This window comes from Acartia tonsa, chromosome 5 (genome assembly GCF_053477335.1).
Source record: "Acartia tonsa isolate MP-2025a chromosome 5, ASM5347733v1, whole genome shotgun sequence".
Lineage (NCBI taxonomy): Eukaryota > Metazoa > Arthropoda > Copepoda > Calanoida > Acartiidae > Acartia > Acartia tonsa.
This window is the reverse complement of record NC_137264.1, coordinates 18,162,455-18,183,315: the sequence shown is the minus strand read 5'-3', so window position 1 is coordinate 18,183,315 and position 20,861 is coordinate 18,162,455. Positions and strand designations below refer to the sequence as shown.

Below are 20,861 nucleotides of genomic sequence, written 5' to 3'. Positions count from 1 at the left end.
TGAAAAACAATCTGTATTCTCTCTCTTCAAACAATTAGAGGTAATCTTTAATCATAAGCTTTATATAACGATTTCTCAAAAAAGCAAATATAAAACAGACCATTTGCCCCATTTACGTATTACAAAATTTCTAACCTTAAACGTCAATGTATAAAAATGTAAGCAAGCAAAAAGTTTTCAGTCTTTCAACGTTAGAAAGTTTCCATCAATAATGTTATTATTGACAATATCCCTCAAACTCCTAGAAAACAAGAAAAATACCCCTCTTCCTTTAATCCTTACATATTGAGGGGAAAAATATTTTTTTCTTAATCGTGAAACAGAGCAGATCCAGAAATGTTGATTATATGTCAGCCAGGACCACTTTTATATAGTCTACATTAATAGTGTCATTTGAATAATTTTATGTTAATAATATATCAGTCATAATTACTTTTATTTAGACATAAGCCATATAGATTTGCTACAGCAAGTTAAGATAAGAAAATATTGAAGGGGGGGGGGGGAGGAATGGTCCACTTTAAAATGATAGGGATAATACCTTATAATTTGACCATACGATGATTTATGCGTGTGACATCTAGAATGGTACGTCATTTCAATGTCGCCAAAAAAATTCAAGTAAGTAGCGAAGTTACACTGCAAGCCCTGGATTTGTTAATTTATTTCCATAAAATCAAATACCTATAATTCTTTATACTCTTCAGAGGACTGATATATTATCAAGTTGATTTAAGTAACTTTGTACCGAATAGTCAAGCTTTTTCAAAGATTTTACTTGGCACATAAAACATTCATACTTGTATTTTATTACTTTGTATAAATACACTTCTGTGAAGTTAAGTACATTGATATGCAATCAGTTAAAGTTTATTTCTAAAGTCTCTTAAAATATTTGAATCACAAAGATAGTATCTCAGAAACTAGGGTTAGTTTGTCTGTGTAAGTTACCAAATTTGGATAAATATATTTCTTGTTAATTGCTGTATTTTAAAAATTAACAATATTTTATTTATTCAATGATTTATTTTAAACCCCAACAATAATTTTGATGATATATTCTTAATTATCCTTATACTAAAGTAACAGGATGTCTGTGTGTCTGTGTGTGTGTCTGTACCGAAGGATCTCGGTTACCGCTGAACCGATCGGGTTCTCCTTAACAGGGTAGCTTCTCATAAGTCCCGGGAAGGTTTATAACTATTTTGGGGGAGGGTATTACCACCCTCCCAAGAGAAATGACAAAAAAATCAAAAAAATTTCAAATTTAGAGGAGACTTCAACCTCAAATAAGGTGGTATCGTACATAAAAAATTAACTTTAACAAACAACAACATTTAAAGTGCCACTAGAGGCCTCTAGGGGCGTAGCCGCTAACCCTATTATATAAAGTAGCAAGGGTTTGTTGTCTCAAGCTTAATATCTCAATAAATACTGAACTGAGGTGGATTCTTTAAAAAAATTTGCCCCACTAATCGCTGGATTTTTGTAGATTTTTATGTGATTTTGGAGGATTTTTTTACGAAAACAATTTTGCCCCATTAGCTTGGCTATTTTATTTTTCGTTTTAGGTCTTGTGATGGTCTCATGCTATTTTTCTAGCCCCTTTCAATAAAGATCCCTTAGATACAAAAGTGCAACCACTAGTTAATTTTAAAACATCAGTTGAATATAACAATTCTCTTTTACTGTATATCTTTAATTTTAACTGCATTGCTGCGCTACTTATAGATCTCTAAATAAATATCTTTATTTTTATCTGTCTAATTTGAAGTGATAATACTATATGAAATTGTCCCTGGAACCCGACTGTGAAGTATTATGCAACACATAAGTAATAAGAATGCAAGCTAAGTGTGAATTCATTGTGAGAAAAAAAAATATTTATTTAATAAGATTCGCTTTAGTCCTCTAGCGATTGCAACTATGAATGAAAGGAAAGTAAAATGGCCTAAAAACATCGCGATGCATGTTTAAAGTGATAAAATTATATAACTTTGACAAGAAGAAATACAAATGACAGAATAGCTTACCGTGATCAAAATAGGGATAACAGTGTAGTAGAGTGTAGATAGATGACTGGATATAAAATGATGAAGACACACACGGCTCATATCAGAAAGATCCTTAAAATATAAACATTATTAGTACTAAGGCTACTCTATAATTAGGGCATGTTCAAGTTCATAAACGTTCATCCGTACGGTATCACAGAAAGTTCTGATGCATAATTGAAGATTGATATTATATATATTCACCTGTAGATTAACCTTGCATGAAGATTTCTAAATAATGAGGAATAATCTTTACATCATGGCAACTATGTTAACATTAACTTTTTAACTATTTCTAAACATAATTGTAATATCAATTTCTAGAATGTTTAGGAATAACGATGTCAAAAGCACCTTAAAAGGGTAAATACTTTTATATAAGTTACTAAATATGGGGTGCAGTTGACTCTTCATTTTCCAATTTATTTTTAAAAAGTAAACCTTTTTTTGTGAAGATGGGTATTTTTTTGGAGGGGTGATTTCTCTTGAAGATTTACCTTCCCCCAAAATATCTAAAAACCTTCCCTGGACTAATTTAAGAAGCTTGAAAGGATAACCATGTCGGTCCAGAAATTATTTGTTTACCTTCATAATATTTCTGGTGCCATGGCAGAGAACTGCAGGCAGTACTGTGAGAAGGGTAATGAGCAACTGTGGCCACTGGGAGATATAGGTGGCCAGCAGATGGTACACGTGGATGCCTCCCTGAAAAATGTAAAAGTAAATATATTTTTATAACAAAGAGGGAGTGGACATTGGATAGAAAATTAGACTGGTACTAAAAGTTTTATGGCCACTTTGTACATAATTACATAAATTATAATTTTAAAATTTTCCTAGACGACCTGTACAATTACATAAACAAACATACTTAAGGGATAATTTAAAACTATGTCGGCCACCCTGTACATACGTACATAGGTCAGGGGCGTCCAAGCTTTTTATTTTGGGGGGGGTAAAATTTTTTTAGGGGGCGCGCCATTTTACCCCCCCCCCCTTGGACGCCTATGACATAGGTGATAATTTTGTATTATAAAGGTCTAAATCGTGCGCGTAATTTGTACTCTCAGGGACTGGAAATTATGCTGGTACCCAAAGTTTTATAAACATTACTCTCATTCGTAATTTAAATACTTTTATAGAATTATGATTGGTTGTTTCAAACTAGCAGTATCCAAACTTTTCAATCAATGATCTGATCATTCATCATCATTGGGGATGTTGATCTATGTATTTATTGTCTGTTATCTTATCCCCTACGATCCCTGATAAAACCAGTGACTATGGTATATTAAAGAATATAAAAGAAAGGATGTGTATTTCTTTCCGCACAGATTATGTTTAATTTTCGCTAAAATACATACAAGTAAAAAATTAGAGATGGTTGTTTAAAATGATGAGAATAAAGCAAAGAAGCAAAAGGGAAGAATCGTGTTTTATACAATTGCGATATTACGCGTTTCTGCTGATGAATTAATATGATACATGTGAGAAAGTGATTGCACACCATCTAAATGCTATAATTACTTCCTCGAATTAACCCCATAACCAGGGGATTAAAAAGGTGTAAAGTTTGCCTGAAAAATGTCTAAGTTTGGGTTTTCTATATGGTTGATTGGTAGGCCAAAACATTTAACTTAAAACTAATACAATAAATGTTAAAGCAAATTTGGCACTCCCCATTTTTAATTTTTTTAGTTTTTAAAAAGTAAAAAAATTGGGGATCAGGGTGTAATATTTTTCTTGGGAGGATGGTGGTACCCCCCCCCCCAAAAAAAAAAAAAAGATATAAACCTTCCCTGGACCTACATTGTAAAGGAGATGCAGTAGTGCCCTAGCAATTTGGGTTAGATGTCACTGCTTTTGGCCTACCTATTCTATTTACGTCAGGAAATACCCTATACACCATTTCTTTTTTAGGGGGTTTCTTTCTCCCTTCCTTTCTCTTTCCCCCTTCTCTTTCTCTTTCCCTCTATTATGACGTCAATAGAATAGGTAAGCCAAAAGCAGTGACATCTATCCCCATTTTCCAAGGGCACTAAACAGAGTTACCATCCTCTTACCTGTGCGGCCATGAAGATGTCGAGCAAGAAGAATGCGATCAGCACACAGAAAGTTATCAGAGGCCTAAACAAATAAATTTATTATAAACAACAAAAGAACAATAAACTATTGTACGGGAATTTTTTATACATACTTTGGTGAGGGAATTTATTGAATCAGAAACACTCTAGTTATCAGGGGACTTAAGGGAAAAGAAAATAGTCAAGAAAATGTACACGCCGAAAGTTATTGGTTGAAAAGTTTTGGCACTGCTTATTGAATCAATCAACCAAGATATAATCAAAGTTCTCAATGTTTTATATCCAAATTTGGGTACCAGTGTAATTTCTAGTCCTATGTTCCCTCTTACTCCCTGCTAATTATAGAGTAACACTAACCGTGGTCATAAGAAAGGTATGAATAGTTATTTATCGCTTCGTATTATAAACAGCTTTCCGCGGATATAAAAACGTACAACTTTAAGATTAAAACAATATTTTTTTAGCCCCAAGATGCCGAAGACACGGGCGAAATAACTGGTTTCCATCTTATGATTGTACATTTTTATATTCGTAGAATACTGGATATAATTCGATGCTATACATAATTTTTAAGTATGGCTGATAACCAGTTCTAATCCACCGGATATTAATCGGTTTTGAAGCGATACTGGAAAATATTAACCTGTAAGAAATAAGGCCAGGTTTAATGTTGACAATGCTTCCAGTAATAACCTCCACGTATCCCAGGATTGATGATATACAAACTAAAAATAAAGCAACATTATCAATAATTTAAAGTACAATGATCTCTGTCCGTCCGTCTGTGTCTCTTTAGCATAGGATCTCTGTATTTTAAGAAACACCCCCCCCTGGTCAAAAGTTTCAGGTTGTTTAAAAAGTGTTGGATCGGAAAATTCAACCCTCCCCCCCCCCCCCCATCCACAAAAAAAGCCCTAAAAGGCAAAGTACAAAGTTAATTATAAAACACGGATGATAACATCCATGAAAGTAAAAATTAAAGAACTAGTGCAATCGTATAGCCTAGGATAGTCTATGAGGACGGGCTACACCACGTGATCCTATTTTAATGTAAATTTGAACCACATATTTCTTAATAAGAGCATGATTTTATGGTCATACGCCCTTCAGACAACCTAGCCTTTGGGTGCGCGACCTTTGTCTGTCAACTGTGTATGTTAATGAGTTGCGGCCTAGTTTGGGTTAAGTGATTCCCCCATACTTTATTTATATCCCGCACCTGACACAGCAGCAGAAGGAACCATTTAAACGTTTATAGTTATGACGCAGTGTGGGGCCAAAATTCGAACCTATCACCTTACCGACAACTATGATAGACATAGAGATTTAATTATTTATCTGATTTTAGGACTTTAAGCTTATAAAAAGAATCATCCCTATACATGTGGTAGAGGCTTCCTATTTGTTCATTTCCATAGACATGGAACAGTTTTGACGATCAATTTAAGAGTAAGCTAAAAAAATGCCTTCTTTGCCGTTCTTGCCACCTAAGAATGTAAAACTCTTATTCTGTCTGTTCTACAAGTCTTCACTGATTTACCCTTCTTTATTAATTATAAATGTGTATAGTCAATATTACAAACGCACATCATGTTATTTTCCCCTCCAATTCCTTTCCTTTCAATTCCATATTTAAATCCCCATCATATATCATTGCGTAAGTTCTTGTTTTAAATAATTAAGTTTCATGTTATCTATTATTTTTTTTATAATTTTTTCTTATTTGCAAAGGCTACTTAATATTACCTCGAGAGAGATTATTTAGTCCTACGACACGAATTTTGAATGTGAATAATATTATCTTTATTATTAAACTGTAAGTAATCATGATCAATTTTATTGTTTGTTTGTGATTATACCATGTTATGTTTATATATTTTTTTGTATGTGTCATAAAATAAATATTTCATTTCATGTGAACACTATAGATAAAATGTCATATAATTACCTAGGCAGAGGAAAACAAAGAAAAGTCCGGCCCAGAGCCACCCATAAGAAATCTGGGAGAGGGCACTCTCCAAAACTGTTATTCCAATCAGCCAAATTCCTTTTCCTGCAAATAAAGATACAAGATTAGTTTTCATGAAAACTGACGTTTTTTTTTTACAAAAAATGTCATTTTGTGTTCAGACATACAATGAAAATTCGATGAAAATTTCCGAAAACATGCAAATTTTTTTAAATTGACAAAAACACACCCAATTTTTGTGAAAAACCCAGTGGCTGTATTTTTGCTTCTGGTAAAACCCCTAGTTATTTATCGTTTCGTATTATAAACAGCTTTCCGCGGATATAAAATGTACAATTATATTATTAATTTAGCCCAAAGATACCGAAGTCATAAGCTAAAAAATGGTTTTAAAATTATGACTGTATATTTATACATTTGTAGAAAACTGTATATAATACGATACTATACAAGATTTTTAGTGTGTCTGAGTAACGGTTCTTATCCACCGGATATTAATCGGTTTCGAAGCCATACTTGAAAAAATATGGGTTTACCTGTAATGGAAACTAGAGCAGGATCCGAGGCCAGGTTGCCAATGTTGATAGTCTGGCTGTTGTGTGCCAGGCCAAGGAGAGCCAGCACCAGCAGGACACCCAGCAACACCCACACCAAGTGACTGATCAACACTGAAATAATTCATGTTATTTCTAGCCAAAATATTAAAAACTTAAGCAATGATTTGTTCGGGTATAGTCCTTTTCGTGACAACGCCTCTTAAGGGGCGTTTCGTCGTATTTTCACAGTAGATTATCCTCTATTTCTAGCTCTGTAGGACAATCACCTAACCTAAGATAACCTTAAGAGGCGTTGCCAAGAAAGGGACTATACTTATTTGTTCATATATGTATGTGTCAGTACTTTCATTAAGATCTCAAAAATCCGGTCAGGCAAAGAGAAGAAGAATTTGGAAGGCTGCTTACATGCCGGCTAGCCGTACATCCTAGATTTCAGCCAATTAAAACTGGCTATATCTATTACCTATATCTAGAAAAGCCTAGACAAAACAATGAACTAAGTAGGGGGATAAGTCACTCAAAAATCATCCACGTGACGTCATAAAAATGTAGGATTATCCATCTCTTTTTTAGGGGGTTTCTTTCCGACTTATCCTCTCATCTCCCTCATTTTTATGACGTCACGTGGATGATTTTGAGTGACTTTCTCATCCTACTTAAACTGACAGCACACGTCCAAAGAAAATGCACATAAAAAAGTTCGTTTGTTAATATTCTTATTTGAAATTATAAATAAGAAAAAAATTGAAGAAATTACCGATGATGGTATCTCTAACAATATTCTGTTGGAACTTGTTGAAGCTGGCGTAGCTCATGATGGCGCCAATGCCGAGCTGCAGAGAGAAGGCCACCTGGCTAGTGGCCTCCAGCCAGGCTGTCGGAGAGGTCATTACACGCCAGTCTGGTGCAAGCAAAGTTGCAACTCCCTAAATATATAATATTTCAATCTTATTTTAAATAACAGATCTAAATATATTTTATACCTATACCTTCCCAACTTTTTCAATGACCTTTTTCGTCTGCTCGCAAATTGTTTTCTGCTACTTGGCTGAGTTCATATTCCTAACACCATTGGTTGGTTTTATAAAGACCCAATTGAGAGTCTGCACAAGGTCATTGGGATAGGGAAATACAGTTATTTAACCCCTTCCCCCTTTAGCGTTTTACTCCAATTTTCAAATTATATTACATTTATAAAAAATCATTAAAATCTATTAATAAGTAAATCTATTTATGAATCAATCTGCAATTAAATCAAACAATCACAGTAAAAATTGTTTATATAATGCAGAATAATTTCATTTCTAGAACTTTGAAATAAACTTATTGCAGAGGGAAAGAGAAAGGGAAGGGAGAAAGAAGCCCCCTAGGAAAGAGATGGGGTATAGGGTAGTTCCTGACATTAAAAGAATAGGTAATCAATTAATTTGAAAATGAAACAATGATCTGACCTGCATGCCTCCAGGAGCAATACAAGCTCTGATGGTGAGAGAAACAAGGAGCATGAACATCAGAGGAATCAACACCATGCTCACCTTACCGATGGACCTAAAGAAAGATTAAAAAAATTTATGCCCAATTTTACTAAATAAATTTCAATCTATCCCTTAAAGCTTATTGTCAGGCTTAGCTATTCTAACAATCAATTCTACAAAAAATCACGAAACCATTGGAAGTAAGTTGGGGGTATATCTTGCTTTTTCATGTTACTGGAGAGGGGTGGGTAAGAATGGGAGGTAAAGAGTAGAGGGGTTATAGAGAAATTTTTCTTTAAAATGTTTGTCAGAATATCATTTCCTTTCCCTGCTTATTGTATTTAAACTCGCATAAGTCTTTGCTTTGTGATGGAAACTATTTTAAGCCTCGAAGGATATGATCCAATGCTGATTTATCTTATGTAAATACTAGCGGCTACGCCCCTAGAGGCCTCTAAAGGCACCTGAGGTAAGAGGGGGGGGGGATGGAAATCGACCTAGGTAATAAACCTTCCCAAGACCTATGAGAAGCTACATTGTAAAGGAGAACCATACCAGTCCAGTGATTACCACAAGACATCCTGATGCTTTTATATTTTAATCAATTCCTTACCTGGATCCAGCGGCCACGAGAACAAATGTCAGGATTGAGGCAATTCCAAGCACCAGGCAAGTCTGTCCACTAAAGTAGATTAATCATATTTAGACTTAGTCATTAAAATCAATTATTTTCCGAATGGTAAAATCCACCAAAAGAATAGCAATTACAAAAGCTTCACAATTTTAATAATTATTTTTTGAACATTTACACAAATTATTTATTGATACGAATTATTCTATTAACTTAATTTATAAAATGGTGATTCCCATGACAATCCATTTTTGTCGGCAAAAATTCAACCATCAATATGAAAAAACCCGGATTTTATGGCACAATAAAAACATGTACAAAACTTAATATCATAATTGATATATTATTACTTAGATGTTGCACCAGATTTTTATGTACAAAATAAAGTGATACTCGCAGCTGGCTAAAATAACATCCACCCTCTTTACTCAATTTCCTCCCCTGCTGCTTAATTAACGAACTGACAACAAATAGTTCCATATAACAAGGTAAATTGACGATTAATTTTCCCCATGTCAATATATCCACGTACATCCTATATCCATTATTATCCTTACCTTATTTCTCCCAGTTGTTCCAGACTAGAGCTGGAGTCCTTGTTCAAAACTTCCTTGTAGAAAAAACCATCACTGAAAAAATTTGTATTTTAAAAATCACGAAATCTTTCGAATAAAAAATCAAATAATTTTCATCAACTGTTATAATATTCCGAATAAATGTGCCTATCTACATCTAATTATCACTTCATCGTTTATTGGAAGGGTGAAGATATCTATCCTCCCAAAAAATAGTTAAAAACCTTTCGTGGACCTACTAGAAGCTTCACTGTAAAGGAGAACCATATAGGTAAAGCGGTTAGAGAGATATTCGATATAGACAAAAAAAGATTATTACTTTACAAAACAGAAGGATAATAAGAAAACTTTTGAAGCGGTCTTTGGTTCTTTGAGGCTTTAGGTGAGGTCGGCCAGCCGTCAATTGCAGCTCGTATGGCAGATTAAAAATTAATTTAAATAGCACAAACATTCAACAATTTTCAAAACTTTAGAAATATTATTGTCGTAGATGAAACCAACCCTCCTCTTTACAAAAAAAGTTACTTCTTAATTTAAAAAAAATATCTTGTTTTAATTGAATTTATACATTGACAGTTATTTGATTTTAAATAAAACAGCAAAAACCACCGTTTTTTTCATGTGAAAATACACATCTTAAAATATTTTCAATTTTGATAGATTTTTCATTACAATTATCAAAATTTCTCTTCAATTGATTGACATTTTCTTATTAAAAGATATTTTCCAAAATTAATAAATTTTAGTAAATTTTTTTCTTCAAAAACTCATTTTAGCCTCTAGGGTTGAACTAACCCTGAGGGAGAAATATTGCTTGCAAGGCCCACAAAACTAATCTTCACCTAACATATAAAAAAAACATAATAAATGAGCGAAAAACAGAATAGCAAGAGCTCGAAACTTGAATGGATATTACATATTATCTACCTTGTTTTATTTCTAATTGGTAAAATACATTTAAATTAAACATTAATTCAAATTAATTGTTGTTAATTTGTCATTTCCATGAAGTTTAATTTCATAATGTTTTTAAAGAATATTTGTTTTATTTTAAGTAATAAGATAAGAACATTTTACAATGAATAAATTTTCGCCTAAATACGTCAAAATTAGGTATCGCATTTTTGTAATATTGCACTGCACATAGGGGAATAGGTTTCTTAATTATTTTGTCAAAAAAGTGATCACATGGTAAAAGTTATAATTTCTGCCGCTTTTTTAAAAGCGAAGCTTTTCTATAATGAGGGTAGGTCCGTACGTCCGTAACGGATAGCTTTTTTCGTTAATTTAGGCATGTTAGAATTGTCCTATCGATTTCAAACTTTGTATGGTTATTCCTGTAGTAGTTAGGTACGATTTAGAAAGCGTAGCAACTCTTTAATCATTACTAGAATGTCCGTACGTCCATTTTAAACAAGTTGATTTTTTAACTTTTTTAAAAACAAATTTTTATGTGATCTAATTATCCGATTGATCTGATTTTTGGTATACTGATTCCTGGGACAACAAAGTACAATATTATAAGCGAAGCAACTCTACAATCAAGTTCTAAAAATGTAAGTATGTCCATAAATATTATCCTGTATCAAGCCGTTTTTCAACAAATTTCAACAAATACATTTATATTCTTATTATTCAGTCCTGACGCTATACAAGTGTTAATGTCCGTTTGTCCTACCGTTTCAGTGCTTCGCTTTTATGGATGTTGTCATCCTTGTTTGTTCACGATTGGGAGAGAGAAATTTCAGGTTTTGCCAAGTAATAAAACTTTTCCAGAACATTTGGAGTACTCATTCCAGCATGCTGAATATTACGAAAATATGATAAGACTATGAAGATATTTGTGACATTTGATTTTCTTTTTTAGGTTAGTTTACTAATTTAACTTTTAAAATAATTAGGGTATGTCCATCGACCGTCCGGGTCAGTTAGCTCTGTTCGTTAATTTATACAGGTTAGAATTTTCTTATCGAATTCATATATTGCATGCTGATTACTATCAGGAACGATTTAGGAAGCGTAGCAACTTACAATCATCATTAGAAAATTCATGCTTTCATTTAAAACATGCCTATTTTACTTTTTTGCAAAAAATTTTTGTATGTTATAATTAACCTATATTCATCTTGTTTTTGGAAAACTGATTCCAATTACCACAAGGTACAATGTTATTAGCAAAGAATCTCTATAATCAAGTCCTAAAAATGTAAGTATGTCCTTAAAAAGAATAATGGAGGTATTTAAGAAGTTTTGCAACAAATTTGCTTACTACTTTGTTTAGACTTATGTATTAATATTTTGCTTATTTATTGACACTCTTGTTGTCATCCTTGTTTTGCTAGTGTTTATTCTACTTGTGAAATAGCCTAAAACCACCACACCAAAAATAGAATATAAATAGGTTATCAGTTGATATTTTTTTCTGGCAGATTGACAAATGGAAAGATAGATTTTAAACTATTTTAGATTTATATTTTCACGTGTTGAATACATAAGGCATTATAAATTAAGAACAAAGTTCAAGTAAATACAGTGCAGATTTTTTTTCTCAAAATTTTGTTGTTAAATGAATTTCAAAATTTTTTGTTGCAGTCATGTGGGATAATTAAAAAGAATCTCTTATTTGGAATTTATATTTTAAAAGTGAAATAAGAAAAGTGCTGCAATTCAAATGTTACCTATACTATTTAGATTAAGCGCTTCTTCTTAATAAAGAAATACCAAAAAATGTGCATATGTCCTTTTCCTATTTTAATATAATTTATTATTCCCTTTATTCTTAGAAAACAATTCAACTGAATTAAATGATTTTGCCAATGTCACAAAAATTTCCATTAAAATTATGCAGTATTGTTTATTTTTAAGTCATTGACAAATAAACACATCTTATCACTATGGAGTATAAAATGTGAAGATAAACATGGATAGAAACAGTTTTCATTTCATTGGCAAAGAAATTGAACATGAGAATACAAAGGTTAATTTTTCTCTTTCTTCCTTCATTGTGTGTCGGACAAAGCTACATCACAGAGCCTACTCTGAAGCTTATGACAGCAGAATTTTTTGGTTTAAGGTTTCCAGCTTCAGCATCTGACAATAGAATCTCACTTGATGGTGGTGTAGATGTTAGGGTTCCAGATCTAGGTGACCTGGAGGTAGCAAACAACTTACCTGAAGAACAGCTTGTTCTTCATCCAGGGGGCAGGGTTGTTTATGACCTTCCCATGACAGACGAAAATGGAAAGGTAGATACTGACATTATCTTTATAATGGTCAAGCCTGGAAAAAAAGATCCACCTCCCATGATGGGTAATCCTTTTACAGACAAAGCTGACATGGTTGTCCAAGCTTCACCAAGTGGTGGTGGAGATCCAGTTTCTATTGCATGCTCTGTTGATGATATGGATTTTTCCTCCTATGCTTCTGATTACTGTATTCTCTCCATTGAACCCATAATTGAACAGATTAGAGGGAATGTTGTTGTAACCATAGAAGTTCCTAACTCAGAGGAGAGAGATGCAGTTCTATGGCAAGTTCAATTGTCAACACTTGATGATTCTAAAAGAATTATGGGTACCTTTCAAGAAGAAGCTCGTTCTCTTTTCAGAAGCACACAATCAATTCAAGATTTTAACACCTGGTTGACAATAGTTTCTTGTGTAGGAAAAACTGGAGTGGGTAAATCAACTGTTGCTTCTTTGTTGTCAGGAAATGATACTATGTTTGTAGCTCAGTCAAGTTCCCATGGCACTACAACACTAGGCGCAGATATTTCAACAATAATTCCTGCAATAGAATATAAACAAAGAGTTGAAGAAGTACTGGAAGTTTCTCTGGAAGAGCCAGTTGGCAATAAACCTTTATTCTTGGTAGATAGTGAGGGTATGAAATTCAGAGGAGATGAGGTTGATTTTGTTACTACAGGACCTGTTGCCATCATTGCTAATGTAATAGTTTGGATTACTGAGGGCAGAATGCGACCTCCTGATATTCTTGAAGAACTTAGGCATTACTTGAAAGGTTTAGATAGAATCAGCTTGTCTGAAGGCTCTAACCAGGGCCAAGACTATGGTGAGTTTGTGGTAATTCTGAACAAAATGCAAGATTCTGACCAGGACTATTCTGATGAACAACTTTGTGCCAACCTTTTGGCATGGGGACAATCTGATGAAGATGATCTGACAATAGCAGAGATGAATCTGAGATTCAAGTCAATAACCTGTGTAGGGTTACCACTGGTACATCTTGAAGAAGGAGAACAGTTTGGATATGGGGTAATCAAAAGGTATCCAAGATTTGTAAATGGCCTTAAAAAGTTGTCAAACAAGCTGATAATTGAATCTAAAGATCCTAAGGAGGTTAAGATTGGTGAAGAAATATATACCATGAACTCCACAAATGCTGAAACAATTGTTGGGTTGTTGATAGATGGAGCCAATCAGGGTCAAATTGATCTTACAGATCCCTGTAATGTAATTTTTAGCTTGTACAAAGAACAAGTTATACAGGGTATTGAAAGAATGGACTCTGAATTATCAGTAGCAACAAATGGAAAATGTGAAGAGTCAAGAATGGCTTGTTCCAAATGTGTGTGTGAATACAGAAACAAAGCTGTTGAAGATGTTGCTTCTAAACTCTACAATTCTGTAACTGCAGGAGTGACTGAAGCTGATTTGCTGTGCGTTGACAGACCTGAAGTAAAACAAGATATAGCTTCTCTTATAGATGACATGATCAGGCCATGGCAGGAGGCAAACCTGTGTTTAGAGACAACTTCAGGGCTGACTTCTGAAGGTACTTGTGACATATCTGAAATGCAAGAAAAATTTAACACTGAAGTAGGGTCAGATATTACTGTAGAATGTGATACCATTCATATGTGTGGTACAACATTAGTACATAATTCTTTGCTAACAATCAAAACAAGCAATCTTTTTGTTTCCTCCGGTTACCATATTATCCAAGAGGCTCCAACTAAAGCAGCTTCAGGGAGATCAAGTGCTATGGCCTCAGCTGATGGGAAAGATGGGGAAGCAGGCAAGGTAGGAAAAGGCATAACACTGACACTCACTAATTCCCTATTAACCTCATCATCTACAATCCTAGCAGTTACTCTTAATGGTGGAGAAGGGGGAGATGGTGGTAATGGTGGAAACGGAAACCCAGGAATACCAGGGGTCAATGGTAAAAATGGTGTCAATGGACAACAAGGTGCAAATGGCAATGATGGTTCTCCTGGGATAGACTTTCATCCTGATCACAGTACAGATGTTAGGTACTGTAACGAAATTAAACCATATGGAGGGGCAAGATATGGAGATATAACTAAATATGGTAGGGAAGGGCATTGCTGTTGCTTTTATGATGCCTCAGTGGATGGATACTTAGGCAAGTTGGCTGAATTGGAGGCAAGAGTAAATACTGGATGTACCCACACCTATAAATACTACCAACACATAAAACTAGATAAGGTTTATCAGGCTCCATATGATTCAAAAATAAATGGAGGTAATGGATCAGATGGTGAGCCAGGAACTAATGGTACGCCTGGAACAGATGGGACTGATGCAACACCTCCTACTAATGGAGGAAAAGGGGGTAATGGAGGACCTGGAGGAGTAGCAGGGGAATGGTTTTACATAGGTAACACAACTTTACAAGTAATCCTTACTAAAAATGGAGGAAAAGGTGGCAAGCCTGGAATAGGTGGTACTGGTGGTCAAGGTGCTGAGGGAGGTAAAAAAGGAACAGGAGGTGATGGTGGACAAGGCGGTATGAAAGGAAGACCTGGAGCACCTGGACAAGCTTATCAACAAAGACGGTTGTGGGATGCTATTGATCACTGGCATGAAACAGCTGGTTGCCATGGATTTATGGGTTGTTCCTCAAATGAACAGGTTGTTCAGGATCCATGCACAGATCTGACAAGTCAAATGGATCCAGAGGAGGTTTACTATACTGGCCAAACTGGGCAGCCAGGTAAAGATGGAGAACCAGGTGTTAAAGGTAATGATGGAAAGGATGGTTTGAATGTTGAAGATGCCCTTGATGGAGAAAATGGTCTTCCTGGAAAAGATGCTGTTCATATAAAATATGTGATTTAATTGATATTAAAATAAAAAGTTGTTGATTAATATTTAATCTGTTATTATACAAAATAATATCTAGTTAAAACATTATTTTTAAAATAAAATTGTATTAATTATTTAAGTTTATCATTATATATTTTCTTGTTTAATTCAGTAATAGTTATTTCTCGCATCGTATTATAAACGGCTTTCCGCGGATATAGAATGTACAATTATAAGATTAAAACTAGTTTTTTTAGCCCCGAGGTGACGAAGTCACCGGCTAAAAAAACTAGTTTTAATCTTATGATTTTGCATTTCTATATTCGTAGAAAACTGGATATAATACGATGCTAGACATAGTTTTTTCGTATTGATGAGAACCGGTTCCTATCCACCGGATTCGAATGAATACGAGAAAATTTATTACATGACCTTATAAATAGGGTAAGTCCGAAAGTCAATACATAAATCCGTTTTTAAGCAAATCAAATATTTATTACTTGTTTATTGGCTGATTTTTTAAAATGAATTTTTTGTTGAACTTTATTATTGAAATCAACTTCATTCTTGCTTAGAAAAATTTAACTTTTAACATGACAAATTATTATATATATTTTTTTTCAATTATATACCCCCCATTCTTTAATTTACATCTTTTTTGGACAAGATTGTCTTTTTCATATTTTTCCCTCATCCTTGAAAATTACAAATTTCCACTGATTCACACAGAATCTGAGACAAATTAGCAGCATTTTTATAAAAAGAGTTCATGTAAAGCAGAGAAATAATTTTTTTTAGTTAAATTAAAGTATTTTCAAAGTTGCAACTTTGTAAAATTGTTTAAATAAGTAGAACAGCAACATTTCGGTCATACTTAGGTATAAATAATATAATAATATGCTTGAAGGTGAAGCTTAACCCAAATATAGTTTATTGTCTTAGATAATGTTTCATTCTATCAATGACCACCACTATTATTGTTTAAAAAACACAGTTAGTCTGTTTTAATTTGCTAAAAAAGTATTTTTTGGTAGGTTTTGTCAATAAATTGTTGAATTATCTTCAATAGAAACAACTTCAGCTTAAACAAAAATCCCCAAAGAAAAAATTAAAACTCATTTAGTACAAACTGGAGATAATATGGACATCATAGACGTCAAAGGGGGGGGGGGTAAAGCGGTGATAACCCCCCCCCCAAATAAATTTTAGATTTTCAATTTTTACCCCCCCTCCCCAAATAAAAAAATGCCTCTATGAAATAAAGATTACCCACCCAAAATTTTTACTTTTAAAATTTTACCCCCCAATAAAAAAGCTTGGACGCCCCTGATGGACATAACCCTATTATTGTTTAGATGTGCTACTCCATATAATTCTTGATATTTTACTAATACATTCTGCTATTTTAAAACTTTAGCTGAATTGTATTTACATTTAAAATCAGAACAAAACATTTGCAAGTAACATTCCTAATTATTGTAAACCTATCCGGGTTCCATGAAGTAAGCTGTTACTAAAAAGAGTGAGGCCAAAAAGTATTGTGATAGTCATGAATTGAATAGTTAATAAACCCAATCTGTTTCATATTTGAATTTCTAAGTTAATCATGAAGTTTTTTGTCTAAGATACATATGAAGGTCAAAATTGCAGAGTTAAAACGTAAAAAAAAATAAAACCAATAATCGTAGAAAAATCAAATAAAGATAAATTCTTTTCGGAAGGCTCATAAAATCGCTATGAAAATTGTATTTTTAAGCTATATCATTAATAATTTTGTAAAGCATTGAAAAAACTATACATAGCTAAGTTTTTTAGCTGATTTATTCGCTAACCCCCAAACAGTTTTTTGTCTGTTATGTTTAATTGAAATCACGGACCTAATGTCGACACGCAATCTGTATAACTAGCGGCTACGCCCCTAGAGGCCTCTAGTGGCACTTTAAATGTTTTTTTTTTATTTAAAATATCTAATTACAGAAATAATTGGTTTATGTTTCGCTCAAGTCTCTTTTTCGGGAGGGGTAATTTTTTTCTAGGGGCGATTTCTCCTGAGAGGGTGGTGGTGCCCTCCCCCAAAATAGTTATAAACCTTCCCGGGACTTATGAGATCCTACCCTGTTAAGGCGAACCCGATCGGTACAAACACACAGACATCCTGTTACTTTAGTATAAGGATTAAAAGCGTCTCGATTATCTATTAAGTCTGTTTGTCTGTCTATGTTACTATTCGGAACCCAGTAAAAGTGTCTGACTATGACGTCAGAAAAAATTAACAATTAACCAATGAGAGACCGCTATATATTTAACCATTGGTCAATTACAGTGAATACTGGCTTCTCATTGGTTAATTGTTATTTTTTTCTGACGTCATAGTTCGACACTTTTACGAGGTTCTACTATTCGTCTATTTTAACTTTTTATAATCGATTTCTTAATTAACGATTTATTTAAGGTTCTATCTACCTATTTTATTATCCATCTGTATTAACTTATTCATTATATGTATAATTATTCATCTTTCTACCTAATTATCTACCTATCCATTTAGTCAAGGTAGTATCAATTATTTACTCAATAATCATTCGGACAATCTATTAATTCATCTATCCATTTTTTTCTAGTTTATACTTTTTTAATCCAGGAAAAGATATAGACTTGCCCATGTTAATAATTATCTATCTTTCTCACTATCCATTATCTAGCATATTACCTAATTATCTATCTATTTAACTGACTAACTATTATCTAGCATATTATCTAGTTATCTATCTATCTATTATCAAGCATATCATCTAATTATTTATCTATCTGACTAACTATTATCTATCTAGCATAATACTAATTATCTAGCTAACTAACTATCTATTACTAAATATCTATCTATCTATTATCTAGCATATTATCTAATTATCTAGCTATCTAACCATCCATTATCTACCATATTATCTAATTATCTATTAATCTAACTATCTATTATCTACATATATATCTATCTATTATCTAGCATATTATCTAATTATCTATCTATCTAACCATCCTTTTTCTACCATGTTATCTAATTATCTTTCTATCTTACTATCTATTATCTATCTAGCATATTACTAACTATCTATCTATTATCTATCTATCTGACCATCCTTTATCTACCATATTATCTAATTATCTATCAATCTAACTATCTATTATCTACCATATTATCTAAATATATATATCTATCTATTATCTGGCATATTATCTAATTATCTATCTATCTAACTATCCATTATCTACAATATTATCTAATTAGAACCTAGTAAAAGTGTCTGACTCTGATTATGAAGTAAAAAAAACATTAGCCAGTGAGAGGCCATTATACACTGTAATTGACCAATGTAAAATTTATAGTGGCCTCTCATTGGCTAATTTTTTTACGTCTTAATCAGAGTCAGACACTTTTACTAGGTTCTCTAATCATCTATCTATCTAACTATCCTTTATTTACCACATTATCTAATTACCTATCTATCTATCATCTACCATATTATTTAATTTGCTTTTTATCTATCTAGCATATTATCCATTTAGCTTTTTATCTTTCTTCCATATTATCAAATTAGCTTTCTATCTATCTACCATATTATCTATCTATCTATCTACTCACGTAATCTGTTCTCTTGAGAAAACCAGGAAAAGAGATTGACCGGCCCATGTGAGGACTCCCAGCTCGAGAAACATTCTCATACACGCCTACAAGTAAATCTTGTTTAGAAATATGAAACAATGTATGCAGAATCAGAGAGAGAGGGGACAATGGGCTGTTTAAGGCACTAATCCCCAAAGTTTTATTTTAACGTTTTCTTATTCGTTGGCTTAACAAATTTGGGGACTTTAGTGAATTTTGATTGGTTGGTTCAATAAATTAAGTGTTCAAATGTTTTAACCACTAATTCCAATCTACAGAAGGGGTAATTTTTTGTATCATCATTGAGGATCAATCTATCAGCCATTGTCTTATCCCTTTAGATCCCTGGATATTATGAAAAGTTGTCGTCAATTTAGCTTGCTTACATGGAACTCATTTATTAGTCAGTTAGTTCGTCCAGTAGGAGGGTAGGGGATAGGGTAAAGGGTGATATCGTTATTTTATCCCGCTGCGTGTTTCACTTTATTAGATAATATGAAAATCTGTTGCAAGATCCAAGTAATAATATATCCATTTATGAATCTTGTATGTAGCTGTTTATAGTGTCCTAGCAAAATGGGGATAGAAATCTCTGCTTTTGGCCTACCTATTCTATTGACGTCAGGAAATTCCCTATACCCCATTTCTTTTCTAGGGAGTTTCTTTTTAGTGCATTTTTAGGATTTTAGTCGCTTGATAATTTAAATTTTCAATTTCCAATTTCCTTCAAATGCTAAAATATGAATAATGAAAAAACATAAACTAATTTTCAAAATGTTAGAACAAGCAAAAAAATATGATGACTTTTTTGTTTATGCAAAAATTATCATACGTTCCATTAATTAGACATTTGGTTGGTTGTCTTATAGGCATTGGAGCATGTCCAGTATTAGGATATGTCAGGTTTGTATGTAAGTGTGCGTGTGTAGCTCAGTCACTCCTCCCTGTATTTAGAGTTTGAACTCGGTGAAAGTACCCGAATCAAGGCATATAAAGTTTGTTACAAGGTTCAACAAGATTGAAGCTAAAATCACCAGAAGTATCCATATATTCGTGGAAAGAACAAATAGTTTTGATTGTAAGCTTATTACCTAACCTATAAAATGTCTCACAATGGCCTAAGGGGGTTTCATAACTTGGATATTCCTCTTAAATCTATGTAAGTCCAAGTAAACCTTGGGAAATTGGAGTTTAGCATTTTTTTATTTTAATAAAAGGGTGATGGTTCCTTTCCTTACAGGGTTAAAAAACATTTAAGAAATATTAACTTGTAAAACTTCTTGTTTTTTTTTCAATAAAAACTGATTTTTATAACCATCCCAGCTCAGGGTATTTTCGCAGAGTTCCAACTAGTATTCACAGGAAGAGTGGTGCAGGTATTGCTATTCAGCCGTCATAATTACTAACCAACAATAATATCTAATACAGAAAAAGTCCTAATTTTTTTTGGTGATACAAAAAACAAAAATGAAAACAAGGAAAAAAATATTTTGAAGAAGAAAACTATATCTATAACTATAAATATCTTCTAATCCCCAAGTAGCACAGTTAATTATGTCTGGGGGAAATAAGTTGGTATAAAGTTAAATTAGAATAAATCTATTTGTCTGTGACTGGCAATGACACATAGGTTGACGGTAAAAAAATCATTATTAATAATTATTAATAAGTATTCTATCCAGGAAGTAATAATAATGGACATAATTATCTTCAATAAAAAAGTTTCTTTGAGTCACCTCTCTTAATTTTAAATTAAACGGTTGACCACTTGTAATGCAAAGAAA

General features: G+C 33.0%; 1 protein-coding gene across 4 annotated transcripts in view; it reads right to left on the bottom strand.

Moving 5' to 3' along the window:
- LOC145318909 (sodium-dependent dopamine transporter-like) overlaps nt 1-20,861 on the bottom strand; it is a 177,173-nt gene that overhangs the window by 3,456 nt on the left and 152,856 nt on the right. For all 4 annotated transcript variants that reach the window (XM_080160596.1, XM_080160597.1, XM_080160599.1 and 1 more), the window contains 11 exons: nt 19,057-19,142; nt 9,328-9,399; nt 8,753-8,821; nt 8,116-8,212; nt 7,422-7,590; nt 6,644-6,775; nt 6,087-6,191; nt 4,782-4,863; nt 4,118-4,181; nt 2,640-2,759; nt 2,034-2,126 (listed from right to left, as the gene is read on the bottom strand). In XM_080160596.1, the coding sequence (XP_080016722.1) occupies nt 2,034-2,126; nt 2,640-2,759; nt 4,118-4,181; nt 4,782-4,863; nt 6,087-6,191; nt 6,644-6,775; nt 7,422-7,590; nt 8,116-8,212; nt 8,753-8,821; nt 9,328-9,399; nt 19,057-19,142 (1,089 nt within the window). The remainder of the gene's footprint in view (nt 1-2,033; nt 2,127-2,639; nt 2,760-4,117; nt 4,182-4,781; nt 4,864-6,086; nt 6,192-6,643; nt 6,776-7,421; nt 7,591-8,115; nt 8,213-8,752; nt 8,822-9,327; nt 9,400-19,056; nt 19,143-20,861) is intronic.